The sequence below is a fragment of the Odontesthes bonariensis genome, chromosome 5 (genome assembly GCF_027942865.1).
Source record: "Odontesthes bonariensis isolate fOdoBon6 chromosome 5, fOdoBon6.hap1, whole genome shotgun sequence".
In the NCBI taxonomy this organism is placed as follows: domain Eukaryota; kingdom Metazoa; phylum Chordata; class Actinopteri; order Atheriniformes; family Atherinopsidae; genus Odontesthes; species Odontesthes bonariensis.
Genome location: NC_134510.1, coordinates 28,778,341 through 28,796,777, shown reverse-complemented (window position 1 = coordinate 28,796,777; position 18,437 = coordinate 28,778,341). Strand labels below are relative to the sequence as shown.

Genomic DNA, 18,437 nt, shown 5'->3' with positions numbered 1-18,437 from the left:
CTCTTCTAAATCTGGGGCCATTTGATATTGAACACAGTCAACATGATATGGCCTAATGATGCTGCTGAGGTGAAAAGGTGCGTGTTTTATTACCCGTGTTTGAAGCCGTCGACATATCTGTCTTCACATTTACATCTCAGTAGGGAGAGGGGGACGTTTTCTCCATTTTTCAGCGCTCACAGGTGATTTTAATTTTCCTAATTAGGCTCCACCGCGATTAACAGAAAGACAAGGAGACTTTACCACAGAACATTTTATTGTTTATCATTTATTTGTTTAGATATGTAATTGGACACAAACACAAAAAATATAACAAAAAGGTTGCGTTTTATTATCGCGTAAATATAATAAACTACCTCTGAAATCTTCTGTAATCGAGTGCATTTAACGAATCTTTTCCCTTCCTCTTGAGAAAAATAAACCAATATCGTTTATTTGTGCTTTAGAATAAACCCAAAAGGCTACAATTTGCAACGAAGGAAAACATGTGCAAAGGGGTTGAAACATCCGTTTTTGGTTTTAAACAAGTAAAAACACAAGTTTAGTTTTTATTGCCGATGGATTAAGTAATTAAGCAGCTGCTTAAGTAAATGCATAATCTGGAATGTCAAAGAATACTCGTATCAAGAGGAAAAGAAAATGTAAGAGGAGCTTCAACAAGTAACTGTACGGATTACATGAATAAATATATATTTAAAAGTATTAATGTATTTTAACTGAGTGTAATTGTTAATACATTTGAAAGACTCCTCATGAGTAGAGCACTGAAGAAGGGGTGTGTAATGCTGCTGGCCCTTTAAGAAAGCTGACGTCTCTCCTCTGTGGACGTAACCCGGAAGACTTCTGTCATTGCATCAGGCGTCAACATGCTGCTGGCCGCGTAATGACACATCTTTGGCTGTAAGCTAGGTTATATGACTACGGTTTGTTACTTCGCTGTTGAATTAATCAAATTCAGAGGACTTTACGGTTCAGCGGCTGGTCGTAGACTCGGAACAGACATGTGTAAAGTGCTCAAGACCAAATTGCTGCGTATGGTGCCGCCGACCTCCAACGGGCCGACCATTCATTCGGGGGTCCAAACAGGTACACACGACATTCACAACGTACATGTGGGTCCCACTCAGTATATACAAACTGATATTAATAAAAGTGGATTAATGTCTCTGATTTGTGTTTACAGTTCATGAGTCTACCTATAGTAGACTTACAGTAGACTTGGAGTATAATTAAGAACTTAATGAAGAAGTCAGTTGTTTAATTGCTTTTGAAGAAATAATTTAACAGAACAAATAATCTATTTGTTACAAAACTGATGAATACTCGTACGTTTGTAAACATAATTTCATCACGTGGCTACCCTATGTTTGTTGTTTTACTGCTAACTCTAAGTATGGCCACCGAGTAGGTTTAGTGTAGGAAAAAAAGCCAACTTTGACCAGGGATGCTGCGAGTTAGAGAGACAAAGTGGCTCAAAAATGTTTAAAATGCTGCTGTGATGTAAGTGGAGTTCTTAACAAACTGAGTATGAGTTTTGTGTCTTCCAGCTCCTTTAGTTACTCCCTTACAGTTTTCAGTTCTTATCAATCAGTTCAGTATCTTATCTGTTATCCTACAATTTACCAGCATATGGGAATATTGAGCATCAGTGTGCTCAAATTGCTCTCTAAGCGTGAAGGATAATGAGTTCTTAGCTGGGAGAAGTTTGTTACAGGTTAGTTTTTTGTTTTTTTTCCATGTTTCAACAACCACACTATTGCCTTCAGAAATGCTAAAAGCAGTGTGCTCCCTTTTTTCTTTTACACCTTTGTTTTGTTATGTATGTCTTGCTGTGGACTAAGTCCTATTGACTCTCTGCTTTTCTTTTTTTTTTTTAACATTGCAGATTTTACTGAGATCCTGAATTGCACGGTGAAGGCTCTGAAAGAAGGTCACGTTGTTGCTGTACCCACAGACACCATCTACGGCTTGGCATGTCTGGCCCAAAACTCAGAGGCTGTCAGAAAAATCTATGATGTGAAAGGACGGAACGGAAAGAAGCCACTGGCTATTTGTGTTGGAGAAACTCAGGAAATCTATAAGTGAGTGTGGAGGTTTCTGCTTTGGTCTTTTTTTTACCCCATAAACGTTGAACATCAGAACCACATTACCTGTGTCAATGTGGTTTAATGGCTTCGGTTGTTTGATAGACCTGTGGTTTATTTTATTAAACCTGCTTCTTTTGCATAAACAATTTACTGACACAAAGGGAGTCGCACATCCAACCACTGGCAAAAATCATGAAATAACCATGCTTAAAGGATGTTTATTCAGTTTTGTTTTTTGTTTTTTTTAAATGTTGTGAGAAATTAGACTTCACTAATGGAAAAACATTGTTCTTCGTCAGTCGGGTTCCAACTTTCTTGTATAGCTGTTGACGGATCAGCTCATGGATCATTTTGTTTTTGTTATACGTTTCCACCATAAATATCAGATTATATTTTGGACTGTTTGCTGGCCGTGTCGTTGAGTTGATATGTTTTTCCTAAAGAAACGTTTGAACGCTCTTGCTTTGAGACGCATTATCATCCTGAGAAATTATCTCAGCATCACCAAACCTCTTTCCGACTGATGGAATCAGAAAAGTGTTCAAAATGTCAGTGTACACCTGTACATTGGATGTAGAGGTAATGCCACCTCCCCATGTCCTTTACTTCACATCAACCCCACATTATTAATCATTGTGGAGATTTGTTCTCTTCAGGCAGCCATCTTTATATGTTTAAATATACCTGCACCAAACAAAAAGTCTAGCATCATCTCCTTGTCAGTACAGATTGGTGTTTCATCACCAAATAGCACTTTCATCCATGACTGCTTCTCGTTATCCCACTGTAACCTTTGTTTTCTTCTGTTTGGGTGTTTGTGACGATTTCTGTTTGATTGTTTCAACTCAAGTGCAAACCATGAACTCACCAGTCTGTAAAAAAAGAACTGACTGTACTTTGATTCCTCAGATAAAAAAATAAATACATTTCTTGAGTAACACGGATATACATGTTCTTGTTTCAATGGACAGGTACTGTAAGGTGAAGGTGAAGGAGGAGCTGTTGGCTGACCTGCTGCCTGGTCCCGTCACTCTGGTGTTTGAAAGGTCTGAAACACTGAACACAGATCTCAACCCCTTTACCTCAGTAAGTGTCTGATTTTAGTTCAAAACTAATGATAAAAAAAAAAATGAAACAATGTAATCAGTGAGCTGTTTTCCACTCCGTGTGCTCCTCAGCTTGTTGGCGTGCGCATTCCGGATCACACTTTCATGAGGCGTCTTTGCCAGATGTGTCAGGAGCCACTCGCACTCACCAGCGCTAACATCAGCTCACAAACCAGCACAGTAGATATACATGTAAGTGTCTGAAACAGGTGTCTAAATGCTGTGCAGTATATGTAGCTTATGTTGAACGTGGTTGTATCTTTGTCCTGAAGGAGTTTCAGGAGCTCTGGCCAAAACTAGCTGTGGTGGTGGACGGTGGACCGATAGGGGACCAGAGCCGCCTGGGGTCAACAGTGGTCAACCTGTCAGCTCCTGGAAAATACCGCATCATCAGACCTGGCTGGTAAGTTTATAGTCACCCACTTACTCGCTGCAGTTACCTGCTGTTCACAGAGAATGAATTTAAGTCAAAAAGATGTGACCATGATATACTTCCATTTAGTAAAACATCCCAGAAGGACAGTTTTTATTAATTAACTGGGATGGCACCGGGAGAGGACAGCAAATCAAGTCAAAATCCTGTGGTGCAAATTTTTAATCTGTATCCATACCAGAATTAATATATTTCTTCAACGTGTTTTCACTCCCGGCTTGTCAGATATTAACGTGTTGTCAGAAGCATCGGTCCGGTAACGGAACATTCGTGGGCCATCGTCATAACAATACGGCAAATGCCAGCTTTCTGGGATAAAATGCATTTTAATGCCCAACTAGAAGAGCAAAACAAAGGAAGACTAAAGACCAAATTAAATAAGAAGGAAGTAAAAAAACAAACCAGCAGCTCCAAGTTTGTTCCAAACACGGGGAGAAGGTGACTCTCCTCCAGCTTCTTTATACTGTCTGTTACTCGTGGAGCCCAGATTGGTATTTCATGCTTGATCATTATGACAAACAAATTTTCTCTTCATCTGGTCCTGTCTTGGTTCGAATTATGTAGTATTATTATTTCTCCATTTGCTACTAAGAGGATATTGGGAGGAGTTGGGAAGAGCTCAGTTTGATAAGCAGTATCATCATCGGACTTCCTCATTAACGGACTGTGCTTTGATATTTGGCTCTATTCACAACAAGAGGCAGAAAGTCTTTTATTTGCCTCTTATTGCACCTCCTCTGTCAGAGTAACACTGAGCATGTGCCAACAGTTTATTCACGGGTACTAACTGAGCAGAAGAGAAACAGACAGAAGAGAGTAAGACCTCACAGTCCTGCCAAGTCCTCTAAAATGCTGTTAGACTTGTGGTTTGGAGCTTTGTTTTTCTCTTTTTTTTTGTTACTTTAGTGGTTAACGCCAGTGAGGTGAAGAGAACTGCTCTGACTTCTGGACATGAGAGGGATGTCATGCATGTAACCTGGGATGCTGTATATTTCAGCATCAAAAAAAAAAGAAAAAGCAGCAAATATTGGAATCCTAAAATTGAAACAAATATCTAAATAATTGAATATCCAGTTCCCAACCTAGATTCATTATTTTTTCTCTAATACTGTACTTTGCGATGGGCCAACACTAGAATAATTTCTATTTCTTTGAATATTCTGTAAACAATTGTAAGGTGTTTTTGTTTCAAAGTGTGCACAACTGGATCACCTGCTGAGATTATGAATCTCTTAAATAAAATGTAGGAAATCCTTTTCAAAAGCAATATATAAACCAATCTTTTGCATTAATTCAGACACTAAAATGCAACCTCAGTTGACTGCAGTCTCGCCACAAATGGCTGCCAACAGTGATAAAATGTCATATCATCACTCGGTCACATTGTTTTTATTTCTGTCTGTCTCGACTTTGAGCCTCAGACCCCTTCTGCACCAAAGCTCCCACGCTTGCTCTAAAATGGACTTAGTACATTGAACAAGAAATGACCCTAATTCTGTTTTCAGCGCCCTTTCTTCCACGCTTGACGTGCTGGAGTGCAAATACAGACTGTCAGAGGATTCGGGGGAAGAATGACCTTTAAACCATCCACACTCCAAAACACACGCTGAGACGCACAACCAGCTTTGACTCAGGGCTAGTATGTATTCAATGGATTTCAGCTTTCCTGGGCAAAGCTGGAACTCAGGAAGAAATCGAGTCTTAAACAACAGATGGCGGCTGCTTTAAGGCCTGGAGTTCCTCATTCTTTGGATGACCATATTTTATTTTTTTTACTGTTAATTTATTATATGGATGGAGTTAAGATTAAGACGTTTCTGTTCTCTCACATTTATTTATGAATAAAGTAGTAAAGCACAGGGCCTATATGAGAAAAGAATGTTTTCATTGCCAATATTTTAAATTGAAATGGTTTCATGGTAGGAAATGAGGGAGCACTTTTTTTTTTTCTTTTTTTTTTCATTACCGGAATGAATAAAGAATGGGAGTTCTTCTATTGCAATGACTTCTTATTTTTCTTAAGCCGTTTTTTTAAAAATGACCTCTTCCATATTTACGTTAAGTTAATTTTCTCAATTTATATTAACTGCAATCACTTTTTAAGTTGGAAAATACTGTAACATTTGCTGTTTTCGGTAACATGTAGACAATCCATGTGCCTACTTGCTTGTTCAACTGGAGTTGCTTTTTTTTTTTCCCCAAAGTGCCTGATGTATGCTTCTTTAATGGATTGTCCAATGGCTGTTTATTCTCATTAAATTTAAACCTTTTTTATGTACCACTGTCTTCTTTGTACTTTAGAGGCCGTCTAAGACATATTTTTGTGTTAAAGAGTCTGGATTTTATTCATGCTTGATTCTTAACAGTGTGTGAAATAGAGACCAGACACTTATCAGTATTCTTGAAATGGCATCAAAGAGCACACTGATTCTCCAACACCCGTTTTAAAGAACCTTTACTTTTAAAAGAAGGCAGAATCATAATCAAATCCATTCAGAGAGGCAGCCAGCGGTAGTTTCTTTCTTCTTATCCAAGTGTCCACCAGGAACTTAAATTATGTTGATTATAGAGATACTGTCATGCAAAAAGATAGCAGTTGCAAGTTTTAAAACACCATGACAGCGCCTCAGTCACAGACTCTTAACCTGGCTTAAGGGAAGAACGACACTCGGATCAAACTTTCCATGTTGTAGTCGCAAGACAAAGTCGGTGTCCTGACTATGAGTAATTAGATGTGGTATTTCAGTGCAGAGAAGGACTTGAAACCAATAGGTGGTGACACATTTCATATAAATGAATGTTGGGCAGGAGAACTGATCAGACGGGCCTACAGAGCACATCTGAGTTCTGTGAAGTTCAAAGTGAATTTCACAGACCGATTTTAATGCTGCTTTACAGAAACAACTCCCTACATCTACCTTATGTTCTCGCCTTGCAGATGAGCATCTGTACACTTCTAAGTACACCATGCCACGTCCTTCTGCGCAAACGTTGATCAGTCTCCACATTTCATGTGGATTACACACACCTCCACTCGAGCAAGATGCTTCAGGTTCGGTTTGTCGATGACGCTCACATCAGCCACTGCTCCTTCTCTTTATTGAACTGCTCGGCCCAGCGGCGGGTCAGTTCCAGGTAGTGATCAGGTCCATGAGGCAGATAGTCCAAATACACACGGGTCACTGTTTTTTTAGGCAACGCTCTCTCTATCTGCGTCCCTTCGTGCCATTCATTAAAAGACGTTATGGTGACGATATCTGGACGCACATTGAGTGCTGCCTGAAGGGCTGTCTCGTAGTAGCGGCCGTTCACCCTGTTGCGAGTGTTGTGGTTGTTCCACGGTCGAATGCTGGTGTCAATGTAACCGGGTCCTACGCTGGGGATGAAGAGAAGGTTGTTCCCATCACAGAAAGCCTTAATGGCCTTCCAGTTCTGGTGAGAAGAGCCGAAGGAGAAGCCGTTGGAGGCAAAGTAAGAGTACATGCCGTCAAAGCCACTTGCGAGGATGTCGTGCTTGTGACGCTCCTCCACAATTAGAGCAATGAAGATGGAGTCGTAAGCAGAGCCACGCACGCTGTGGGAGCCGGTGGGGGTCAAAAATTCAGACCAGGCCTCTGGTGGACTTAGATAGGAGTCATAGATGTAGAACATTGGAAGACTCTTCCCTGTGCTGGAAGTAAACCTGTAGAAGGCTCCATGGTCTCCATACCTTTAACAACAATAAGAGAGTATTTAAAAACATAGCCAGTTAACACTGAAACAAATCATTGATTAATGTTCAGTGAATTAAGTCTTGTACAGTGCTTTAGAGAAGGCCATGATGAACTGACAGACCAAACCAAGAAACACATACGTGGTCAAGTGTCACAGGAAACTGACTCAGTCTAATGCAAAAATCTTGAGCTGCTCCTCCTTTCTTTGCATATCACCAGGGAAATGTGGAAATGGGTTAAACAATTTACTGAGACATGTCCCATCATAAATGGAAATACAAAATATACGACATGAACAGAGTTTGTACAATTCTGAGGAGCTTGAAAGTCAATATTTGGTGTGACTATCTTTATTTTTCAAGTCAACCTGAACCCTCTTAGACGAGCTTTCTTGTTATTTCTTTAAGTAGTCTTCAGGAATAGTTCTCCAGGCTCTTTGAAGGACATCCCAAAGCTCTTCTTCTGATTTTGGCTGCCTTTTGTTCCGTTCTGTCAAAATTATCCCACACTGCATCAATAATGTTGAGGTCCGGTCTCTGGGGAAGATTAATTACTCAATTGCCACTGATTTTCTGTCCAGTTCTTATGTCTTTTGTCATACCTCAGCCTTTTCTCAGTGTGTTCCTGCCTTATGTCTAGCTGAGTGTGTACAAGCAGTGGGATTCAATGCCTCGCTGCATTATCTGAGTATGTTTGTTCAGTTTTAAGACGCTTGATTTTATATGATTTTGAGCAGACAAATACTTTTATTTGCACTTTAAAAGTACTTTTTTTTTTTAAATTTACCCAATAATTCAGTTTTCTGATACAAACGTGCTTAGCATTGGCACAAATAATATGAGCTTGAATACCTAACTTATTAGGAACATATGGTTTTTCAGATTGTGATTTTTTTTTTTTTTAGAATAAATAATTCCATAAAAACCATAAGAGAAGGTAACTGGTTATTTCACTGTGAATAGTGGGTGCACACACTAATTATCACCTTATAATGTTTACAACTGAGATTTTACACACAAAAAAATCAGTCGGAGGCTCTGGCTTTTTGTTCTTCACAGGTACTTCTCTCCATACCAACCTCAATACTAAAAGTTCTATAAAAAGAAGGCTTTTACTTCAAAAACTCGTTCATAAATCATGAAACTGCCTGTCTATAATCAGAAATTCAACCTAAAAGTATTTCAATGTTGCAACCTCTGTTTCTTCAGCTATGCATGCAATCTTAATGGTTTTCTGTTTGAGCTGCCTCAGTGATTAAGTGCAGCGAGACAGGCACTTACCTGTCAATGATGTACTTTATGTTGTCGTGCACAGTCTGGTCGTTTCTTCCTCTGTAATGTTGGATGTGAAATGCAACCTAGAAAAAACATTAAGACACACACATGGTTAGTCAGTCTTCCCTCATTGTGTTACTAGGATACCACAGTCGGCACTTCCGAGAGATTTGTTGAGTATGTGTTGAAATCAGCTGTTCTTAGATGAGACTTCATGTAAAGGGGGAATCGTTCGATATTGTGCTTGTAACGCGTAGAGAGTGCTCTGCAAAGTAAGCCAGTAACACAGTTTTCCTTTGAGTAGCTCTAAAACAAAGAATGACAACAGTATACTGCACCTTATTAGAGTCTTTGTTTTTAAAAACCAAAGACTACACTGACTGAGGTCACCAGCGCAGCAGTGTTCTATCATGTTTTCTCTCTGTTTTATTTGCATGAAAAATTCCTCTACACTGAAGGAGACGCTTCACCCTGAGCGACCTCCTTTTGGATGCTTTTGTAACAGCCACTTAAAAGTTCTGTTGGAACCAGGCATTTACATTTGATGGGGTTGAAGAGTAGTAAAGGTAGCAAAAACCTGAAATGACATGTACACAAAAGGTGCTTAAGTTGAATATTTTAAAGGGTGGCCAGGGAATTCAGTGACCTTGAATTATGCATCATCAAAGTGAAACACCAGCTCACCGGCAGGGAACATCTGAGGAGAAGAATGTGAAGAGAAATGGCTTTCTAGGATGACAGCCGCAACAAACTTCTTTCAATTGATGGAGCGAGAAAAGTGTCCAAAATTTCAATTCCTGCCTGTGGGTTTTCTAAAGAGGTAATGACCTGATGTCAACCCCATATCATCAATGATTTCAGATTTAGTTTTTGTTTTCTTAAGTCTTCCACCAATCCATCTGTCCATTTCCTGTACCCGCCTCATCCATTTTAGAGTTGTGGGGGGGCTGGAGCCTCTCCCGGCAGCCACCCTGGACGGGCAGCCAGTCCTTTTCTTTATGCAATCATCTTTATACGTTTCATTCGATTCATCACTGAATACCACTTTCATCCAAATCATCCACAGCCAATAACAGCTTCTCTTCTTCCACTGTAACCACGTTTTATTCTGTTTCGGTGTTTGTGGTGGCTGCTTGATGTAAATTCATTCCCTTCCACCAGTTTCTTACAGTAAAGTCACAAACATTGAATCCTGTTCCTGCCTGTTTGTTTTTCCCCTATTTTGTTGTGCATTTCCTATTTTTTGCATTTCCTTCTTTGACGTCTTCCTCGGCCGACCCGTATGTTTCCCTTTAACAACGCTCGTATTTTGTTTGAATATTCTTCAAATTTTTTGACACAGCTGACTAGGAACATCCAACCTCTATTGCCCCACTTTGAGCTGAATAACTTTTTTGAAGGTGTTTTATAATCCTTTCCATTCCATTGCCAGGTGCAACAGCTCCTTGCACTGCGGGCTCTCCTCTCTTTTATCTGCAGAGTCATTTGCATTATTCTATATGTGCACACGTTTGTTTTAGAAATGCAAATTACAAGGTGATTCCATCATTTTGTCTTTATGCCTGAGGGAGTCCATGCTTTCTTTTCCTCTATTTCATCTGGAAAAGAAAATGGAAAAAATGACAACGATCTCATTTTTTGAGGTGTGTTTTAAAAGGCCAAAATATATATCTGTTAAATGAAACAGTCATGTGCAAACGACTTGATTTTTTGACAAAATAAAAAAACTGACTCGACATCCTACAAGGTGGATGATTCCATAATTTTGCCTGGGGTTTTCACTCTGTTTTTTTTCCATTTTAGTTGGAAGTGTTGTGTATGTTGTTGTACTGTAAGGAATCTGTGCTGCAGACATACTGGAGTTTTTCTGTGTAACGTGGCCTTTATGCACTACTGTCACTATGTCAAGACTCAAAGTATACTAATGGATTAAAGTGATGTTTGGAAAAGGCTTAAGCTTTAGATTCATACAGATAAACTTCCAGGATCACGACCATACTAACAAAATCATTTGTGCCACTAACTGAGATGCAAAGTGCTTTTATGTGCGACAAAATTGACATTTTGATGGAGTAAGATGCACTTTAATTCCAAAATGCTGACTTGAAAAGAAGATGGGACTTGGTTATATGATTAAATTACAGTTTAGAGTGAATGTTTATGAAGCCATAACTCTCAGGAGTTTGTGTGAAGCATCAGCCCAGTAAAGTGAGAGAAAATGGGTACCCGCCACATGATGATCACCCACAAGACACAAAGCTGTTATGCTTTCTATTCACTGGAGCAGAGTTTAGACCACTACAAAACTTATCTTCCTAATACCCTGGCCCAGTACTCTGTGGTGATTCAAAAGTAAATGAGATAGAGTTCAAGCATTTCAGTGCCTCATAAACAGTGACAGCATGAGCCCCGAACAACTGCAGCATGATTTATGCTGAGCAGAGGGGAATTTAGTGCCATGTCATGCAGAAAGCACAAAGGGCATGAGAGCCAACACTAACACAAAGGTCCGGACCCTTACCACAATTTGACCAATTTCAACAAAGTTTGAGACATTTCTGCATACAACAGTGTCACTTTACTTCTATGGTCAAAGCCAGTGGACCTACACAACAACAGAAGTCTGTGTAAGACTAAATTTCGTCATCTGGAAACAAGAATCTGTGGCTCATGCCATCGTAGGACACCCATAGGCCGTATTCCCCAGTGTATTTGACATGGCCTACTTACAAGATAGAACCATTACATCCCCTCAGGGTGCAGATTGTTCAGAGGCACAAACTGAGTCATGGGACCTATGATGCTCATTTCCCCTCTGCTCCTTTCTTCCTGCATCCAGCTACCAATATCCCCCTACAGTGTCCCCACCAAACCGCCTCCGCACTCCCTCGGGCAGACGGACTATTTCAGCTCCAGTTCAAGCTGAGGTCAGGCAGCAGCACTTCTGTGGAGGCTCCATGTGATGAGCTATCTGACTCTGTTGTCCACAATGCAGAAGTTGTGTGTGGGTGCTGCTCAAATACCGCTCACCTTATATAATGAAAAGTACATTGCTTTCTTTTGTAGAGTAACCCAAAGAGGGTCAGTGTGTATTTAGCTATGTAGTGTGGGATTGTTCGAGGGATGGCAAGCCTGCATGGGTCAGATAATTTGCATTAAAGTTCCATATCAAAATATAGCTTAAATACCATTTCCAAGCTCTGGTATGGTTTCCCTGTGTCCATCATATAAAATCCTATTTAAACATAAGCTTATAGTTTGTTGTAACTGGTAGAACATATTGTTGGGCAACAAGAAGTTTGGACAGGCATGTGCATTTGTGTGTAAAATGTAAACAAAAACAAGTTGGTTTGGTGTGAGAGTTGCTTTTGGGGTTTTTTTGTGTCCCAACTTCTTGGGGAATTTGGGTTGTAGATGATCTATGTTACCTTATACACTAACTATGACTTTTTTTTTAGCCTCAGCAATTAGGGAACTAATAAATTACAGGATTGACACAAAGGATTAGCAGTGATTCATTTTCAAGCAAAAATGTATGAGCCAGTCATTGCAAATTTTTGGTATTTTTCATGTTCATACCATAATGAGTATATTTGGTTATGGGCTGGCCCCATAAATAGATTCTTCTAGCCACAAGTCAGTTCACTCATCAGTAAGGAAGAGTGCAAGGCTTGCTGTAATCCTCCTCCTTTAGAGGAGTGCTGCTTTGACAAACCAGACAGCACAAGTCAAAGAAAGACAAAGGTTGGAACCAAAGAGCACACAGATGGGTATCTGTCTCACAGAAAATTAGCTTGAATTACATAACTGGCATTAATTCTTATAACACACTCTCTGAGGTGTTTTCTCTGTCTTATCTCTCCAGTATTTGTTCAGCTTTCTTTAGTTATATTTTTCTGTAGAATTAAACAAGTCTTTGCAGCAGTTTAACACTGCAACACCAAATGCTCTTTAATTATATCAAGCATTATCAGGAAAGCAGGGAGCCACTTTGCCACTGCAGGAAGACTGCAGATATGTGGGTTTCTTGAACTCTGGTGAATATTTGACTGTTTCCACTGCTCCTGTGGGAATATTTGTTCTGTCTCACTTGGGAACCCCTCCGTCCATTTAGGTTGCCTTTCACTAGATTCCATCAGTAGTTCCAAATTATCAGAGACAGCGTTTTTTTTTTACCTTGTCAGTATTTTTCTGAAATGATGCGAGGAGACATCATGCAAAAAAAAAAGTAGCTCTGTTCAGAAAGAATAAAAGGAGAACTGAGAGAGGATGATTTGGAAAACCTTCCCCCCAACGTGCTGCTGTACATAGAATTGTTTCATTCTGAACCTTATTGTGACTTTCTACGGGCTTTCATTGAGCACAGAAATGAACAGTCTTTTTATTTCAATGAGATGCTGGAATATGAAGGTGATTTGTTGCATTTCAAGTCAGCTTTTCTGCATGCTTTTTGTGAAAATGTCATGCTGGCTGTGGCACAGATGACAATAAAATATGGCCTCAAATTCCCTCGATTAGCTTCTCTACTGACAGCATTACGTGTAAAACCTTATCCGCTCAGTGTTGCATGTCTAATCCCTGCGCTCTTGTCTTGCCCTTGAAGAGATACTTTATTTCTATGCCTGCAGCCAGAAAACAGAAGAAACAACTGTGATATCAAATCTGACAGTCTGGCCTGACAAACACACTGGCCCTCATCAGAGCTGTTTATAGAGAGGACAGGGCCAGTGTGTGTTTCATAGCTGCTGAAAAATAAATGAACCTCATCTTCACATCGGGATACAAACACTGCCAGGACGATGGATTGTGTCACAATAACGCTTTGTAATAAGCTTGGTTTTAACTTTAGCGAGTTGTAAATGAATGATCAACTTTGGTCCTCAAGTTGGTGAGCTAGAATTCTTATTTTCTTCAGCCAACAGTCCAAAACCTTAAGACTTTTAATTTGTAATGACATATGAGGAAGAAAATATTCATATTTTGGGGCATGCATTTTTTTTTAAATATTTGGCATTTTTGTTTTTAAAAGAAAGTTACTTAAATTATTATCAGTGGTAGTTTAAAAAGCAAATTGCATCCATTTCATTTTTAGTCAGCATTTATCCGGTTTCTGTCTTCCCCTTGCATGTCCTCTGGCTGCTTTGTCGTTAATAAACATCTGCAAATGCAGCTGCTGCATCATTAATGGCAGCTGCTCTGGAACAAGAGAATTCTTGTTTCTCTTTCATGTGTCATTTCAGATCTAGTCAAAGAGTGCAGTTTTAGTAGCTTTTATTTTTCCTCGTTACAACATGCACATATGACATGTTTATTACTTATATATCAGGGGAAAAAATTAGAGGGAAAATCTATCAGATCGACAGCTCTATGACAAAAGATACTGTCTGTCTGTGTTTGGAGATAATCTATCATGAATTATATTACATTATATTACAAAACTTTAACAAGCCTTCAATACAGTGACAGGGTGCAGAGGAACCAGCGTGGCTGTCGGTTATTTCCTCCATTGTGCCACTTTTAGACCTAATTGTCATGTTTGTGTGTTTTTTCCCCCTCACCACACCTCTTCATCGTTAATTTAACAATTGATCCAGCAGCTGTAGCTCTTTGACCTGTTTAATGCTGTAATGCTTGAGAGGTCACTGCAGCAACAAACAATCTAACATAAGTGGGATAAACAGCAGCAGAACTTGTTATGGACCTCTAAGTCTTATTCTCCTCTTGACCAAAGGATTTTGTAGATTTTACCTGACAACACTGTGCTGGTTTAAAGTCAGTCGGTCAGAAACTCAGATTATATTCCAGTAATCTCTCTGCCTGTATTTCTGAAGCAACTATAACCATTTTCTAGCTCCAGTTAAAAGGAGGTCCTAGAGAGATAGATAAGTCAACAACCTTTTACTCAAGTAAGTGAATTTATGTGGTTTAACCTACTTTTTTTTGTTTAAAGTCATCGGACGCAGATCAAAAATGGGTTACTGTGTTTAGTAGTACAAGTCCCTCAAAGTATTATACTTGGCCCTCTTATTTTAGCTTTCCACAAAAGCTTTAATGTGGATGGTAACATTTCATGTAGCTCTTGTAAATAAAGTCCACCTTTAGGACTCTGCTGTCCCAGTTCATTCAAGTCAAAGGTCACAGAGATGCCCTTTTTTAAATTATAAAGAAAGCCCTTGGTGTCTGAGAATAAAACTGAATGATTTCTTCCTTTGTCGACGTGCTACCTCTTCACCAGATTTCATGACATTCAGCTAGGTAGTTTGTGTGATCTTCAGTTGACAAATACATGGTACAAACAATATAACTCTGCCTTAGCATGGACATTGTTACAGCTCATGTTGAAAACCAATCAATTAGGACTATATATTTCCCTTTGGAGATTTATAATACAGTAGTCTGTTTTATTCAGGATCAAATATTATAATCTGATATTTAAATCTTATTTAAAAAGTGCGGTGAATTCTTTCTTTACCAAAAAAAAGTATTTGAGAAGAGACTGAGACTTTTCCTTTTCGTGACATCTCTATATTTAACCGTGTATATATACAGTGTATATATGTATGTAAATATATGTATAACCCTTTGATCATTCCTGATTTTGGTAATCTGTTGTTCATTAGTGCATCAGCAGAGTCTCTCAGGATGTTGGGCTTTCATTTTTGTTTGGCATTTTTACTAAATTATAACCACACACACAGAATTGTGCTTATTTGAGAGTGAGTGTGTGTTGTGTAACTACTGTTTTTTTTTCTTTGCCTCTCAGGGTAAATTACACTTGTATCTAATTTTACATCAAAACGTTTTTCTTGCAGTCACTATTTCAGATCAAGACACACATCATATATGGTAAACTCTTCAAGTTTTCTACTCCGGCCACAAAAACACACTTAAAAAAAATTAATGAATTTATATCAATTGGAAACTCTTAACCAGGTTAGTTTTTAGATGGTTTGTACCCATATTTCAATGTTGCTTTTTCTTTGTGGTGTTGTTTAACTCCATGTTTTATTTTGCATTGCTTTGGCTACAGGGATTTATCTGATACACTTTCAAAACCTTCAGCAGCATTACAGTTGAAATTCTAATTTTCCATAAGCAGATGTTGACTTATAATAGATCAAAACAGCAGAAAAAAAATTATCAGTCCTTTCTTGCAACAACAGACAAAAAGATATCCCTGGATATAAGGTCTTAAACCAGATTCCCTCAACTCTTGGGCTATTTCCTCGCTAGATTTCAGGTCTCTTCCACACATGCACACACACAAAACGTGCTGATGCCTTTTACCTTGAGGTTGTGTCTGTACGCAGCATCCAGCACAGCTGGTACCATATCCTCAGCGGGTTCCCCATTGTCGTCAGCGAGGCCAGGAGGATACCAGGAAAGAACAAGAACTCCTAGAAACATAGCACTAATGAGACAGTTTCATAATGCTTTTTGTGCTCATCTTTCTCATCTCTCTGTAAATCTCTTTGTGGTCTTTTTTGAATGAATTTGCACCTATATTCTTAGGGCCACTTATGTGCAGCTTTGTAGAAATCTCTCAATAGTTTTTGCGTGTGACAGCTCATAAATTCCTATAAGGAATTGCTTGTTCATACCCCGCTGCTGGCAGAAAAATGACTTCATATCATCCACAGTGGTGCTTGGCACCTGAGCGGAACTGGCCCATCAGATATACACTCAGAGGTAATTAATTATACTCATGTCTACTTGCTGCTGGGATGATCACATTGCAGCACCCAAACATGTCTGCATAAATAAAGGACAACAACCACTTTTACTGATTCTATTTCTCAGAATAAGGAGTGGCAGAAGATCATCAAGTCAAGTGGAAATGTTCAGAGTTTGGCTGGCTGTTGTGTCTAATTAAATGGACTGTTTTAACTAAGCTTTGTGAGCCAGCCCTCTCATGATCCATCTGTTATAGTGATGAGGTTTCACAAGATTGGATGGTCTGCTCATCATTCCGGATGGTGTACAATAACCCGCAGGACAGAAACATTTGTGCCTATCATGTGTAGTCTACTGATGCCTGACACATTGGTCTGTTACCCGATACCAGACAGGAGACTTTGGCTCTCACTTAAGCAAGTCAGAGAGGGTTTTGAAAAGACAAGAAGACATAAGTACTAATAATGCACGAGCATTTTAAGAGGATAATTTTTTTAAGCATGAAGTCTCTCTGAGCGTCAGGGAGCTGTCCAGTGGGTATGTGGTGCTGAAAATGTTCAGCTTCTCCTCCAACACGGAAGCAGTTTTGTGCTTAGAGAAGCCAGTTTTCCGTGAAGCTGTTGAGCACGTAAAACAACGCTCAGCTGTTTGTTTTTGTTTTTTTTCCACACCTAAAAGATCCACGGTGCATCTCTGTACTGTACCTGCTGCGGATGTTCCGATCTGCTCCATGTGAGACTCCAACACGTCCGGATCCCGGGAGCTGTACGGATTCAGTTCGGGGTAGAAACTAGAGCCGATGTCCTCCGGAGGCATGTGTCTCCCTCTTGGATAGCTGGATGCGATCTTGGGGTCCCAGTGTGGAACCAGGATGTGGTCCCAATGAATATATTTGCCATCCATATACGGGCTGCCGTACCATGTATAGTAAAAAATATGAATATCATAAAAAATAGTCCCCTCGGGACCGGAGTTGGACAAAATTGCTTTGGTGTTGCTGCCAGGCGGGCGGGCTTGATCCGGGGGTGCAGTCGCGACACGGGACACGGAGCGCCGGTCCACCTTCCCTCCTAACATCGGAAGGAGTTCCAAGCCCGGAGCCAGATCCGAGAAGCCGTCAGTGGGTTTCAGGGTCCTCAGTCCCATTAAGGTCCCAAAAATGAAAAGCGTAAAAAGAAACAGGGCAATGCAAGCCTTCCTCCGTAGCCTTGCCATGGTTGGTAAGAGTTGCAGAAAACAGCGCGGACTGGACCAAGAGCGCAAATAAACCTATGTCCTGCGCCTGCACTGAGATGGAGCTCACCTCACAGCTTATGGAAGAACACCTAGATGATATATCCATCTGAGAGAACAAGCCTACATGGTTGTTGGTCGGTCGCAGCAGACAGCCTGACGCAGTTGCATGTGGAATTGTTAACTTTCTCCTTCAACCTTTGCCTCTCATTATGATGAGCTGCGAATTGCAGCCTCCTTCACAAACTCCATATTCTGTTCCATGATCTATAAATATTCTTGAAAAAAAGCAAATCTCCGAAAGCTTTAGGGTACAAATGCTGCCAATAAGCATGTACTGCAGGTTAGTTCCACTCACTGGTCTCCAAACAAACTCCCTGAGCTCCTTCACCGCTCCGGTTGGGCGCCCTGTCCCACCCAGAAGCTGCTTCCCACACCCGACCTGCGTCCGAACTGCAAGAGGGATGCTGCTCACCGGCGATGGTGTTCAGAGGAGTTTAAAAACCCTCGCGGTTGGTCGGCTTCTCTTTCACACTGTTCGTATTGGATGTCAAAGAGGCAGGGCCTGTCACGTCATCGTTTAGCCTGCGCGTGGCTGCACACCCTCAGAGAGGTTCAAGATTCTTTTTTTTTTTAAATAAGAAAAACAATCGGTGCTTACACCATCAGGTCTATGCTTTCTTTATCAATTAATCTGAAGTGGCATGGTCATCGTGACTCATCTCTATCAGGAAATCCGTTGCTATAAGGATTTGTAAAGTTAAAACTGTGCTCCTTTCTGTAACTTGCCCTGAGTTTCAACTCAGACTGCCACCAAGTGGTCATTTCTTGGAACACAAGCTTCTTTACCACGATGCATTCATGGACTGACCGAATGTAGACAACTTCCGTCTGGAAACATGAGTATAATGGTGTAG

General features: G+C 40.1%; 2 protein-coding genes across 2 annotated transcripts; one reads left to right on the top strand and one right to left on the bottom strand.

The window, feature by feature from the left end:
• The first annotated feature begins 846 nt into the window (after window positions 1-846).
• On the top strand, window positions 847-5,902 carry yrdc (yrdC N(6)-threonylcarbamoyltransferase domain containing). The gene is made up of 6 exons (XM_075465995.1): window positions 847-1,086; window positions 1,886-2,081; window positions 3,059-3,173; window positions 3,266-3,385; window positions 3,466-3,596; window positions 5,132-5,902. The coding sequence occupies exons 1-6, from the start codon at window positions 915-917 to the stop codon at window positions 5,199-5,201; spliced, it is 804 nt and encodes a 267-aa protein (XP_075322110.1). The 5' UTR covers window positions 847-914; the 3' UTR covers window positions 5,202-5,902.
• A 163-nt stretch (window positions 5,903-6,065) lies between these two features.
• On the bottom strand, window positions 6,066-18,017 carry LOC142380271 (glycoprotein endo-alpha-1,2-mannosidase-like protein). The gene is made up of 4 exons (XM_075465993.1): window positions 16,992-18,017; window positions 15,901-16,010; window positions 8,620-8,696; window positions 6,066-7,335 (listed from the first exon to the last, which is right to left on the bottom strand). The coding sequence occupies exons 1-4, from the start codon at window positions 17,500-17,502 to the stop codon at window positions 6,699-6,701; spliced, it is 1,335 nt and encodes a 444-aa protein (XP_075322108.1). The 5' UTR covers window positions 17,503-18,017; the 3' UTR covers window positions 6,066-6,698.
• Window positions 18,018-18,437: the final 420 nt, after the last annotated feature.